Source organism: Rhamphochromis longiceps, linkage group LG13, assembly GCF_057381845.1.
Source record: "Rhamphochromis longiceps isolate RC_006_pf linkage group LG13, R_longiceps_female_GT1.1, whole genome shotgun sequence".
NCBI lineage: Eukaryota > Metazoa > Chordata > Actinopteri > Cichliformes > Cichlidae > Rhamphochromis > Rhamphochromis longiceps.
Genome location: NC_140569.1, coordinates 12857280 through 12871653, shown reverse-complemented (window position 1 = coordinate 12871653; position 14374 = coordinate 12857280). Strand labels below are relative to the sequence as shown.

Here is a 14374-nt window from a genome sequence, read left to right as displayed (position 1 = left end):
TTCTCACTCACTCACTATAGGTACTTCAGTGTAGGGCTATTGAGGTCGCTCTGAATGGGACCCACTCCACCCAGAGGGAATATTGTGTGACCACAGGCTAGAATCCGAGAGACCCGCTCTCTCCCTTCCTCCCTGTCTCCTTCTGCCTCTTTTTGCCTCCAACATCACTTCAAAGTGGAATAAAAAATGTGGCACATGAACACTATTAATAAATGTATCACTTCAGTGCCCACAACTGGTCTTCCTTTTTTTTTTTTTTTTAAGTAAGGACCCTTTGAGTGACTGGACTCTCTTTCAAAGGCACCAGTCTTTCTCTCTGTATCGTTCTCTATAAGCTGGCCCACTTTGCAGTTTTGAAAGTCGGCAATCTGGCAGAGCACGATATGGCGGCTTCTTTTGAAGGTTGGATGGTGATTAACCTTAGAGAGATTAATGAATGCATACCCTCCAACATTGTGTATGAGCTGTGTTCTAACAACTTTTATGCTGTTTTGGTGAAGAATTTGATTTAAGAATCATGCTGTAGTCTGTTTTCCTCAGACTATGGACATCTGTAGGACATCTGTCAGACCTGGAATGGATGAACAGGCTTGGGTGACACAAGCTCTCCCACACACACACACACACACACACACACACACACACACACACACACACACACACACACACACACACACACACACACACACACACATCCTCTCTCTGTTTCACTGCCATCATGACCGGCCTGAATTTTTCTTTTGATCCCTCCCACCCCCTTGTGTTGCCTTTTAATAATTTATCATGAAATCGTCACAGGACAAACTCCACTCGCAGAAAAAGAAACAGAAAGTGAGAATAAAAATTTCATTTGGCATAATTGCATGAAAAGAAACTGCAAAACTGGCCTTTTCATCTATTATTGATGTGTGCTTACAAGTCATGCATAATGCAGGGGGGACGTCTTTATGGCAGCCATGTATTAAATATCATGTTCTGGGGGTCGGGGGGTCTTGAGCTGCATGCTTTCAGTGCCAAAGTTAGTTGGTTTTGTAGCATTTGAATCCCATCCTGTTTGTTACAAGCTAAACTAAAAGGAAGAATTAGGGATTCAGAGTGTGAAAAGCGATAGAGAGAGATTGACAGGAGAGATGAGATGAAATGGGGGGACATGAGGGAGGGACAGAGGGTGTGCAAGCCGACAACGGGTTAACAGGAATCTTTATTTTTAACAACATGTCATCACCAGCCGCCCATCTGCTCCTATGCTGTCAGAGTCCCATGGGAGTGTGTGTAAATGTGTGTGTGAAAGACAAAAAGCAAAAGAGATGCAAGCAAGCCATCACAGATCAAATCACTGATCAGCATCCAAAGGAGGAGGAGGAGGAGAAGGATGAGGGTGAGAGGACATGGTTAGAGAGGTGGGTGGCTCACGGATATCTCTAATATCCAAATGAAGTGAGACAGGAGGGGCAAGGACAGTAGGAGTGGAGGTGGATGGTGTGTGTGTACCGCTGCGGTGGCTGGTGTGAGAAGAAGGTAAAGTAGGATTATGTGGGTCAATCTGCAACTGCCCTTTCTGTGTTTGGATGGGGGATGGAGGTGGAGATGGTGGTCCAGAGGTAATGAGAGGGAATCTATTAGCAGAGGAGGGGGTATGAAGACAAAGAAAGAACATTGGCGAGGAGGTGGAGGAGGTGTGCAGGCTATGCTGGACCTTCAGGGGTGGCCCCAGCAGCTCATATTATATGTTTCGTTTGGATAAAGAGACTCGTCCCTGGGGAAGAAGGGCGAGAATGAAGAGATGTTTACTGGTGGAAGCTGGGAACTATACTCATTTTTTTTGTTTCCACAAAGTGAACAGCCTGGACCAACAACTCACCGTTCCGCAGGTCACTCACAATTAGCAGATAGTTTCTCTTCTATTCAGCGCAGTTAATCTCTTTGCTTTTGTTCTTTCTTCATGCTTCTTCTCCTCCCAGTTCAGACTTGTTTTTCCGTCTATATGCCAAGGAAAACTGCATCCCTCCAGTGGTCCACTTCATTTAATCAAAAGTTTTGAGTGAAAAATCAGATGGAATGAAAACATCTTGTTTTGATATTTATGATGATACACTGTTACTTTTTGGAAAACATCTACTGCAAGCAGTCTTTAGTCCTCGTTTGCCCCATGTCTGCACTGAATCTGCATCTCATATTGGGTAGCGAAATCTCTCCGCCTTTCTTCATCTCCTTTTCAGTGTCTGTCTTTCTCCTCTTCATCCTTCAGGCATGGTAAATTTAAAGGCTAATTAGTCTAGAGAATCCAGTCATGTCAAAGAGCCCACCCTAGGCCACACATACACACGCACGCACGCACACACGCCCTCCTATTGATCTAGAAGCACCAACACATACATGTGCAACTTCTCACAGATTTGCACATAAAATAGTGACAAACAAACAAGATGCAACAAGAGTTTTAGAAGCAGCATGTATTATAAATGGTACACAGGCACAAAAAGTAAGCAAGCTTGCATTATGCAAGTTTTTTTGACCTTAGCAGAGGTCAAGTATTTCAAACATTCCGCATCATGCTCCAAGATGCTATTTACAGGGCTGGCTCCGAAGAAAATGTTTTGCATTTCCCCGTCTCCTCAGTTCCTCCTGCCTTCTCAGCCATCCCTCCCCCTCCCCCTCCCCTCACTCCCCGTTCTCAGTCTTTCCCTCATTTCTGATCCATTTTTTATGCATTACTCCATTACTCTCAACTCCCATTTACAGTGCATTACCTCCTCCCGTCTTTCGCAAACACACTTTGCGCTGCTCTCTCCTTTCTTCAGTCACTTTGCCTTCGCTCTCCTCCATTGAATTATGACACTTTTCGCTACTTCTACCTTTCACTCTTTTATTAACTCTTTGTCTCTTTTCTGGTCACGTCTTCCCCCACTAAGTGTTTCTTCTCCCCATGTTTTTTTCGCCATCTACTTTGACATTCTCTGCATATCACACTGTCTGTCTGTGACATCTTCCTTTTAATTGGTTATCCAAAGCATCCTGTGTAATTTGTCTCCGATACGTGTGTGTGTTTTTTAACAGTTTTACAGATGTCAGCAAATGTAATTAACAACAATATGATTAGCATTCAGCCTGTCTAGACCTTTAATTGTCCCCTTTGCGCACACATAAAAACCCACGGGCACCCAGCAGACCATCAGATTTCACGACACCATAAATCACATGTCAGAAGAGGTAAAATCAATGACTAAGTCAGCGTGTGTAGCGATGTCATCCTTTAATATCAGCTTTAAAATCAAGTAACTGTCATGATATGACCTGCAAGTTCCTAACAGCACAAAGAAGTAGACGTGTCAGAGGTAGTTCCTTTTGATTGTAGGACACAACTTCAGAGAACCCATTCTCATTGCTGTGGGTAAAACAAAAATTAAGAATTTAGGTTTTGAAATAGCAGTGATGCAGACAAATAAACCCCCTGCAGACAACTGGCTGTTTTGACAGAAAAAAAGGATAACATATTTAAAAGAAAATAGCTCTGAAATAATCTGTGGTTTATAGAAAATGTGAGAACTGCAGCTGGTAAAGAATGAACCTAAAACTGCCATGCTAGCATTTAAATACTTTAAACTATATCCACAGATTTATTGTGATCTGACTCTTCTAAAAAAATCTGCACACTGTATACTATTTTTCCTAATCAAAATTCTTCAAATTCAGACATTTAAATTCAAGAAAAAAAAAGTCTCATCTTAACATTTCAGATACAAAGAAGACACAATTAAACCTCAAACATTTAATCAGTCTTATTACTACTCTTGTCCCTCCTCCAGCTGTGGTGGGAGTGATATTTCTCTCCTGTGCATGTATTTTGACCATGTTTCAGGCAGTCCACCAGCTTTATGGAAAGGCTTCATGAAAAGCACAATAGTCATAATTTAGATGTAATTTTAGATAAAAACTGGAAGCAGGCTGTCTAGAATAATTATGGAGCATCTTTGCTCTTCATCAACAGCATAAAATAGAGTTTGCAGATTTTAACTTGGACTTTTGATTACAGATATAGAAATTTAATCTGTAGTCTAATTAAACCGCTGTGTGTGACTATGAAGAATTACAGCAAAATGTAGGTAAGAACTTGTTACTGACACATTAATTGATAGAACCAGGCCTCAGAACGATCCACCAAACATGCTGTCCACTCATTGAGGGTCACCTTCCTGTTCCTGTTACGATCACATGACCTGCAAACATAGCGCAGAAGAAAACAGATGATTTACAGAAACACATCCTATATTCAGTCACATCCACAAGGATAGAGAGATGTAGTTTATAGTTTAAATATCTATAGGTGTACAAAGGAACTGCACTGGGGCTCTTCAGCAGCCATTGTCTTTCAGTTCACAGTGCAGCGTTATCTCTGAAGGGTACTCCTTCAATTTGTGTTAATCCATGGGCAGCGGGAGGCACAGTTGGTAATAAACATTATCATTGCTGGGAATGGCTTGACATTGACACAGCCAGCCCTGCTCCCACAAAACTTGTCATTGCAGACTGGCAGAGAAAAGGGGGGTTGGGTGGGAGTACGGATGGGAGAAGAAAAAGGAGATGGAAGGAAGTAAGAATGAGGGAAGAGTGAAAATGAATAACTGGCTGACAGAAAGGGAGGCTGAGGATAAACGCATTTGTATCAGAGATGAGAGAAAAACAGGAAGCACAGATAAGAAGAGGAAATACTTCGGCATGGAGGAGGAGTATGATAATGGAGAGATGGTGTGGTCATGAGATCGAAAGGGAGGAGGATACAGGATTGGCATGGAAATGAATGGATAGATGGCACGCAGAGAGAACAGCATGGTGGGAGGTGCAGCTTGGTCAGAGCGGGGGCGAATTGCATCTCGGTGTAACATTTTTAACCCTCTGTATTTCTGTAATTAGCCAAACAATAGCATATTGCAAAAGACAGATGATTTCAATTAGGACAACAAACCTCTTGTGTCACATGAGGTGATGAAATATGGACATAGGAAATAGCAATGGTCTTGAGTAAGATTTCATCAACTCATTAAAATGGCCATATTTAAAATTGTGATACTTATCAAATTGGCCAGATGTTTCACTATCATCTGCTCGCTTCTAGTACATGCATGTAACACACAACTTGTGAGATTGCTATAGTGGGATGTTAACCCCCCCCCCCAAATAAACTGCCCAATATTTAATTTATTTAAATATCAGACAAGAAAGTTAATCATTATGTGATGCAGCAAGGCCGTTGAAGGCAGGACTGACTGAAAAAATGGTGTAGCACAGTGCTCCAAAGGCATCCTCTTATAATGCAGCTTCTTCAGGTCCCTGCGGCTCAACTTGCCATCTTTATTCCTGTCCAACAGGGTAAATCTTTTCTAAAGAGGGAGAGAGAGAAAGCACACTACTCAACTCAATACTTGTGTTTTCTGTTTCTTTATGTCATATCACATAAATACAATAAATGTGTGATGTTAACTAGGAGATTCAGCCGACCACAATGGTGGTTTTGGTCAAGGACTGTATAAAAAGATGGACAGAGTCATTGTGACATCACACACTAGTTAGTGAAGGTAGTTCGAAAGTTAGAAAGAAGGTACTTTTACATTGCCTTTTACTTTTCAAACCCTAACGTCCCACGCATCTATGATTCATGCTCCGAAAACATAAAAGAAACAAAAAGAAACAAATTAATCAATCAATAAACCCATGAAACTCTGTAATTTAACAGAATTTTCCTGTTATTTTAAATACATGAAATGACATGAAAATTCTAGTGAAATAAAATAAAATAAAATGAAAGGTGATTTAACATGCTGAACAAAAATAACATGAAAAATGTGTAAAAATCGTAAAAATTTTAATTAAAAAAAAATGTGTAAGGGCATAAAAAGACTGCAAAAATACAGCCCAAAATTTAAAATAATTTCACAGTGTTTATTTAATAGATTAAACTTTTAAACTTTTAAAACCTAGTTTAATAGTGTAACATATCTAAATATGAGATAACAGAAGTGATACTAAATGGCAGTAACAAAACTATAGTTTCTTTAATTTTACATAGATTTGTTTATTAAATAACATGTTTGTTGTGGATTTACTGCAGTTTTCACCACAGAAATTCTCATTAAAGTCTCATAAAAATACGGAAATTTTTCTAATTTTAATTACAGAAATTATATATATATATATATATATATATATATATATATATATATATATATATATATATATATATAGGGGCAGTACCCTCCATGGAGAAGGAGGCTAGAGGGCAAGATCAAAGTAGCACGGAGGGAGGTTAGCCAACTAACGGAGTTGCAGAAAGGTGCGACAAATAAGGTGCCTAAGAAATACAGCAAGCTGTCCATACCTGAGGCCTTGGAAACTGCCAAGCAAAGACTCACAGCCTTGGCCAGCCGCTTGAGGAGGTACACCAGAGAGATAGAAGGCAGGAGAATAAACCAGCTGTTCTCCACAGAACCAGCAAAGGTGTACTCTCAGTGGCAAGGGAACAATAAGAGAACAGCACCACCAAGGCTGGAGACGGAGCAATACTGGAAGAGCATATGGGAGAAGGATGCAACCCATAACGGCAATGCTCAGTGGCTAGAGGATCTGAGGGCTGACCACAGCGACCTCCCTGAACAGGGTCCAGTAACCATCACAGTGGCAGATATCCAAGAAAGGGTCTCCAGTATGAAGAGTTGGACAGCACCAGGGCCCGACATGGTTCACGCCTACTGGCTGAAGAAGCTGACTGCACTCCACGAGCGTCTGGCAGCACAAATGAACCAGCTGCTAGTTAACGAGAGACACCCGGAGTGGCTAACTGAAGGCCGGACGGTCCTGATCCCCAAGGACCCCAAGAAGGGACCGGTCCCCTCCAACTACCGACCAATAACCTGCCTCAGTACTACATGGAAGCTCCTGTCAGGCATCATATCGGCTAAGATGAACAGGCACATGGGTCAATACATGAGCGGGACACAGAAAGGAATTGGCAAGAATACCAGAGGCGCAAAACACCAGCTACTGGTAGACAGAACAATCAGCCGAGACTGCAAGACCAGACTGACCAACCTGTGCACTGCCTGGATTGATTACAAGAAGGCCTATGACTCAATGCCCCACAGCTGGATACTGGAATGCCTAGAATTGTACAAGATCAATGGGACCCTAAGAGCCTTCATCAGGAACTCAATGGGGATGTGGCGTACAACACTAGAGGCCAACTCCAAGCCCATAGCACAAGTCACCATCAAGTGTGGGATCTACCAAGGAGATGCTCTGTCCCCACTGCTGTTCTGCATAGGCCTGAACCCCCTCAGTGAGATCATTAACAAGACTGGCTATGGATACCGACTACGGAACGGAGCAGTTGTCAGCCACCTCCTGTACATGGATGACATCAAGCTGTATGCCAAGAGTGAATGAGACATCGATTCACTGATCCACACTACCAGGCTATACAGCAATGACATTGGAATGTCGTTCGGACTGGAGAAGTGTAGCCGGATGGTAACAAAGAGAGGGAAGGTAGTCAGAACTGAGGGAATTGAACTACCAGAAGGCAACATTGCAGACATAGAGGACAGTTACAAGTACCTGGGGATCCCGCAGGCAAATGGGAACCATGAAGAGGCCGCTAGAAAGGCTGCAACCACCAAGTACCTGCAGAGGGTCAGGCAAGTCCTGAGGAGTCAGCTGAATGGTAAGAACAAGATCCGGGCCATCAACACGTACGCCCTGCCCGTGATCAGGTACCCTGCTGGGGTAATAGGCTGGCCAAAGGAGGAGATAGAAGCCACTGACATAAAGACAAGAAAGCTCCTTACCATGCATGGAGGGTTTCACCCCAAGTCCAGCACCCTGAGGCTGTACGCTAAGCGGAAGGAGGGGGGCCGGGGACTGGTGAGTGTCAGCACCACAGTCCAGGATGAGACAACGAACATCCAAGAATACATTGGGAAGATGGCCCCAACTGACCGAGTGCTCAGTGAATACCTCAGGCAGCAGAAACCCAAGAAAGAGGAGGGAGACGAGGAACCATCATGGAAGGACAGGCCCCTGCACGGTATGTACCACCGGCAGATAGAGGAGGTGGCTGATATCCAGAAATCCTACCAGTGGCTGGACAAAGCTGGACTGAAAGACAGCACAGAGGCACTAATCATGGCAGCACAAGAACAAGCTCTGAGCACAAGATCCATAGAGGCTGGGGTCTATCACACCAGGCAAGACCCCAGGTGCAGGCTGTGTAAAGATGCCCCAGAGACAATCCAGCACATAACAGCAGGGTGCAAGATGCTAGCAGGCAAGGCATACATGGAACGCCATAACCAAGTGGCCGGCATAGTGTACAGGAACATCTGTGCCGAGTACAACCTGGAAGTCCCGAGGTCAAAATGGGAGATGCCCCCAAGGGTGGTGGAGAATGACCGAGCTAAGATCCTGTGGGACTTCCAGATACAGACGGACAAAATGGTGGTGGCTAACCAACCAGACATAGTGGTGGTAGACAAACAGAAGAAGACGGCCGTAGTGATCGATGTAGCGGTTCCGAATGACAGCAATATCAGGAAGAAGGAACACGAGAAGCTGGAGAAATACCAAGGGCTCAGAGAAGAGCTCGAGAGGATGTGGAGGGTGAAGGTAACGGTGGTCCCCGTGGTAATCGGAGCACTAGGTGCGGTGACTCCCAAGCTAGGCGAGTGGCTCCAGCAGATCCCGGGAATAACATTGGAGATCTCTGTCCAGAAGAGCGCAGTCCTGGGAACAGCTAAGATACTGCGCAGGACCCTCAAGCTCCCAGGCCTCTGGTAGAGGACCCGAGCTTGAAGGATAAACCGCCCGCAGGGGCGTGCTGGGTGTTTATATATATATATATATACATTTCCTGTTGTCTTTCTCCCATCAGACTGTTAGCATGCTACCAAGCTAAACAGGAAATGGAAACACGGTAAATGCTTCACCTGTTCACTCGCACTGTTGCTATTACAGTATTACAGTAGGCTGCAGTTCTATTTCTCTCATGCTAGAATCAGCATCCATAATGCTGGAATTTTATGATGTAACACTATCCCAAAACACTCTACATCTGTTTTTGTATCATAGAAATAATGCAGTGAGCTTTCACTTAATTCATTTGAGGCCAGGAGGTCAAGAGAATGCACAGAGGATATTAAGTTATCCCCCTATTCACCATGTTATTGAATAATTTAGTGAATATTGACCAAATACTGTTTATACGTGGTGTCTTAAGAGCCCCTGTCCCAGTCTGTGGACAACCACACCACAAGCAACATAAGAACTTACCACTTACGGTAGGTTGTTAACATCGATCAGTCACTAGACCCATGGAGGGCAGTTTGTATCTAGCACAAAGATGGTGTCTATCATGAAAAACAGCTTTATGTTCAGTGTTTGGTTACAGTGAAAGGGAAAATGATGCCTTTGAGTATTTGCCTTCTGGCTATAGTTTCTTTTCACTTTATGGAAATGATTTTATTTCCATCATCACTGGCTGAGGTCATCATAGATCATGAATTACGTTTACTACTTCACAGTTATCTTCTTATCCCTGTTAACCTGCTGAACAGGCTCACTTTAAGTGCGAAGTATGAGTTACTTGTGCCAGCTGTGTCCTCTGGGTGTGGCTCAGGCAGCTCTGGGGCGGGGCAGCAGGTGCGTAGGATTCCCCCATACGACTCAAGAGCAGAAACCAGTCCAGGAGACGATATGGAAACTGGCCTAACTCCTCCTCGGTGCATTTACCCTTGGGGACTGATCATAAGGCACATCAGAGCCAATTTGGAAGACTGTGATACACAGTGGAAACAGTCTGTAATGTCTAATGCTATTTACCCAGACAGGGTCCTGTGTGCGCGAGTCCGGTGCGGCGCCTCTTTCTGCAGGCATCTTTATGAAGCCAACACTCATTCTCATAGGTCTTTCCCACAACACTGCACACTGGTGCCCTCTGCCTGATTCCATGAGCGAGTGCCCACAGACAAAATTCACATGTGAGAATGTAGTGTACAATGTGCCAGATTACTGCTTTACCTTAACATGTCTTTCCAAAAGTTACATATATGTGTGAATCCCATATAAGTATAAACTTCCTGTAAGGACAAAATATTTTAAAGCCTGAAAATGATTAAAGAACCAAATGTTGTTTACCGAGGACAGGACTGAGGACAAACACACTTGGGGATGAGAATTCCGTTTTCTTGAACTACCTGGCACCAAGACCCCACTGGAGTACGGCATTTCAGCAGCTCACAAAGCTTTTCTGAAGCAGAAATAGAAAAACAACCTTGTGTCAGCTTAGTTTTTACTTTTACATCGACACTCACCAGCCATTTTATTAGTTTCAACTTGATATTACTAGGTTAGGACCCTATTTTGTCTTCAGAATTTCTGGCTATAGTTTCTTTATGTTAATATATGCTTAAGAGCGTTCATCGTGTTTATGTGTATCATGCATCCATGACAGTTCCTGCCAGTTCTGGATGGTGACTCGAATACTGACCAGGTATGTGAAAATTTTAATGTATTTTGATCACTTTCTAGTTCTGCACATTTAGAAAAAGAGGAATGTGCATGGGACTTGCATGCAGTCATGTGGCATTCCTCTTACCTGGTTTAACTCTGCCAATGTATGGTCTCAGGCTCTCTTCAGCTTGTCTCTGTTTGCGCTGGGCTCTGCCTCCCTGAAACACACACACAGTTTTCTAATAGACAAAAAAAAAGCGGGCATTTATGTTTTATCTGCGGCCAAAATCATTAGTGGCAGCACCGAACTCTGGCATAAATTTCCCTTTCATTAAAACCCCCGGGCTCATTTTAAACTAATATTCTGTACCATTAGAAAAGTCAGCTTCTTGGCATCATTGTACTGTAAAGAGCACACATCATAAACCCAAAATAAAAATGGGCAACCGTTCAACATCAATCTGCTCTCACAGTGCACCTCAATTCCATACTGATATTTCCAAACTTTGTAGTCTCAGCCAGGTCCACATCTGCCCCTAAATTCTTCCCAGATCAAATGTGAAACAGGTGACCAAAATACTGGAGCCACATTCCATAACTCGGAAATTTTCTTTTTAACACCTGTGACAAAACAGACTTGATGAGTGGAACAGAAAAAAAAGTCAGGAGAACATAATTTCAAATATTTTTACTTTTCACTCATTAGTAATATTTACATTGACCCTTGACCCTTTTTTACGATTTTTTTTTGTGGAAAGCCGAAATTAGGCAGATTAAGTTAAACATACCTTTACTGTTTGAACACCCAGGAGCAGAAACAAGCTACAAATGATGTTCAACTTCATGGTTGAGCCACCCAGTGGGGCTGTAAGAGGAAAATGACGAATCGACATATTTTATGTTTCCAGTATCTTCCTTTACATTTCCTCATATTGAGTTAAAATCGAATAAAGATAAATGTTGCAGAAAATGATCAGTTTACCCAGAACCCAGAACAGCTAATCAGTGCATTTGAATCTAATTGTTCTTTCTGCTGTGCTGTAATTTACTGACTTTTACCCTGTTTCCAGTCATTCTCATAATGTAGCGGGAAACAATGCAGCTCATTGAGTTTTAAGCACCAAAGAAAATGATTTTCCATCAGAGAGGAAGCAGAGGGTTGAATTACACTGAGAGAACATTCAGCTTTCAGTTGAGGAAGTTATTGCAGAATAGCAAGTCATTTTCTATCCCCTGACTGCTTGAGGAAAAACATCTTACCAGGGCCTCTGTCACTCCTTCCTTCTGTTGTTATTCCCTTGTTAGCGTTCTCCTTCGTTTCCTTGTTCTGTCTCCTCCGCTGAGGGTGAATATTTTTGCAGCTGGCTTTAACAGACTTTATGTTTTCTTTTATTTGATTGAATATCTTTTCTTTGCATTCGCCCCTTTTTCAGCTCCCCTTCTCCTTACCTCTCTGAGTCTCTTTCGCATCAGCCCGCTTTTGATTGCAGTGAAGTGAACAGGTATCTGAAGTCAGTATTAGTTTAAGACCATGTGCACTTGAATGTTTTCGTAAAGAAGATCTGAGAGAGAGAGAATTTAGGAAGGTGGAGTAGTTTTCATGGAAGCTGGCACTGGACCACATGATGATTTACAAGCCAGGGAGACCATATGGTCACACTATTGTCTCAAGCTGAAATTTCCCTTTGTGTTTCAGACACACACGCTCACACACACCCAAAGAGAAAAGAGAGAGAGAGTATATGCAGAAGAAGAATACCTTTAAAAATATGACCGGTCAAACGCAATAACATAGCAAAGGCTGCTCTCTAGTGGTTAGAAAGGAAAACAACAATTTCATTATGTGACTACCACTAAAAATATACAAGGCTAATGTATGATGATTTATAAGCATTTTTGACACAAGTGTCCATAGTCTGGTAAATTTGACGAGGGCACAGGGGTTTATTCCTTTCTGCAGCCACCTTTCTTGGAAAGCCACTCCTTACCAATACTTCACCAAAATGATTTTAAACAGGTTGTTCATTCGGGTTGAGAGCTAACTGTTGCAGTCCAACAAAATATATATGCCGCGACTTCTGCTTTTACTAAGCTTGTAAACTAGCCGCTTTGTCGACAATGTCAGAAACTTTACTTACTGTTTACTGTTGAGCTGTCAGTGAGTGCTGGTTGTTTACTGGACTGCCTTTTATTTAAAAAAGGTATGCAGATGACAGCATTATCTGCTGGATAATAAACAGTGAGTTAGTTCATAGAGGGAGGAACTCAACAATCGGCAGTATGGTGCACAGAGAAGAACTGAGTGGTCAAGATCAAGAGAACTAGGTGCTGATATCTGGTTTAAGAAAAGCTGATAGAAGACACACAGGTCTGTTTACACCAGTAAAGAAAAAGCTTGAAGTCAATGACTGGAAAGCGAATTAAACCCACCCAGCAGACAACTGGCACCAATTACCAAGCCTGAAGTTAAGTCTCTGTTCACAGCCCATAAAATGTAAGTTAAGTTAATGAGATTTTTTTTTTGTTCTTGTTTTTTAAATTAACTGGCCACTTTAGCAGGTTAACTGCTTGTTAACAAAATATCTTATAACCCAATCATATGACATCCTGTTGAAATTCAAAATGAGCATCAGAATGAGGAGGCAAGTTAATTTAAGTGACTTTGAATGTGAAACTGCTGATCTGGTCGGGCCACTCTGAAGGGTCTCAATTTCTGCTGCAACATTTTGATAGTAGTGTCCAGGATGTTGTTCAGGCTGCTGTTGGTGGTGTAATGATGTATGGCATTTTTTTCTTGGCACGCTTTAAGCCCCTTATACACCACCACTACCTCAGTATTGTTGCTGACCACAGCACTGTGTTATGACCACAGTGCACTCATCTTTTGATGGCTGCTTCCAGCAGCTTACTGCGCCATGTCACAGAGCTCAAATCATCTCAAAGTGATTTCTTGAACACGAACATGTATTCACTGCACTCAAACGGCCTCCACAGTCTCCAGATCTCAATCCAAAAGAGCACATTTGAGATGCGATGAAACAGCAGATTCAGTTCATGTGCAGCCGACAAATCTGCAGGAAGTTTGTGATGCCGTCAGTACTAGCAAGGTGGACAAAGAGAGCCATTTTAACTTGCAGCAGCATTTTTTATTCAGATGAGGCTCTTTACATAAGTAAGACAGTGTTTTAATTGAACCAATAATTAATAAAGGTGTACACTGTTCTACTCTTGCACCCCAGAAAGATAGAACAAGTTAAAGATTTAAAACATATATCTGATGACTGATGTGTATATTATTATTGTGTTATTGCTGTTATTGTGTATATATTTATTTATATTTCTTCATACATTCTTATATAGTTCTATATTGTGTATTTTGTTGTACAGTTATTTTATTTTCAACTTTAATTTATATATTTTATCTTATTCTCCCAGTTAAATTTACCCTTCATTCTAATTTGTGTTGTACAGTTATTTCATTTTTAACCTTAATTTATATTTTATTCCTTCCTAGTTAAATTTACCCTTTTTAATTTTTCATATTTATTTCCTATCTTATTCATAGCCTTTTCCTTTTTTGTTTTCTTTAGGTCACGAGCAGTTGTCCAAGCATTTCACTACATATCGTACTGTGTATGACTGTGTACGTGACAAATAAAATTTGAATTTGAATTTGAATTTTATATCTACTTTTTAAAATAATCTTTGTAAATATCTCCAAAAATCACAGATCTTTTTTTTTTTTTTTAAGCAAACAAATAAAACAACTACAAGCCATCTTTGCTAGTTGCTGTGCAACCGTTGATTTAAGGAGCAGATTCTTGAAATCTTTTAACATTCTTTTTTTTTTAAACTTCCCTTATCTTTGGGGTTGGAA

General features: G+C 41.8%; 1 protein-coding gene across 1 annotated transcript; it reads right to left on the bottom strand.

The window, feature by feature from the left end:
• Positions 1 to 3329: 3329 nt before the first annotated feature.
• sparcl2 (SPARC-like 2) lies at positions 3330 to 11967 on the bottom strand. Its single transcript, XM_085427255.1, has 10 exons — positions 11947 to 11967; positions 11758 to 11836; positions 11286 to 11362; positions 10643 to 10715; positions 10183 to 10294; positions 9868 to 9986; positions 9632 to 9786; positions 5266 to 5378; positions 4123 to 4217; positions 3330 to 3385 (listed from the first exon to the last, which is right to left on the bottom strand). The coding sequence occupies exons 1-10, from the start codon at positions 11965 to 11967 to the stop codon at positions 3330 to 3332; spliced, it is 900 nt and encodes a 299-aa protein (XP_085283381.1).
• Positions 11968 to 14374: the final 2407 nt, after the last annotated feature.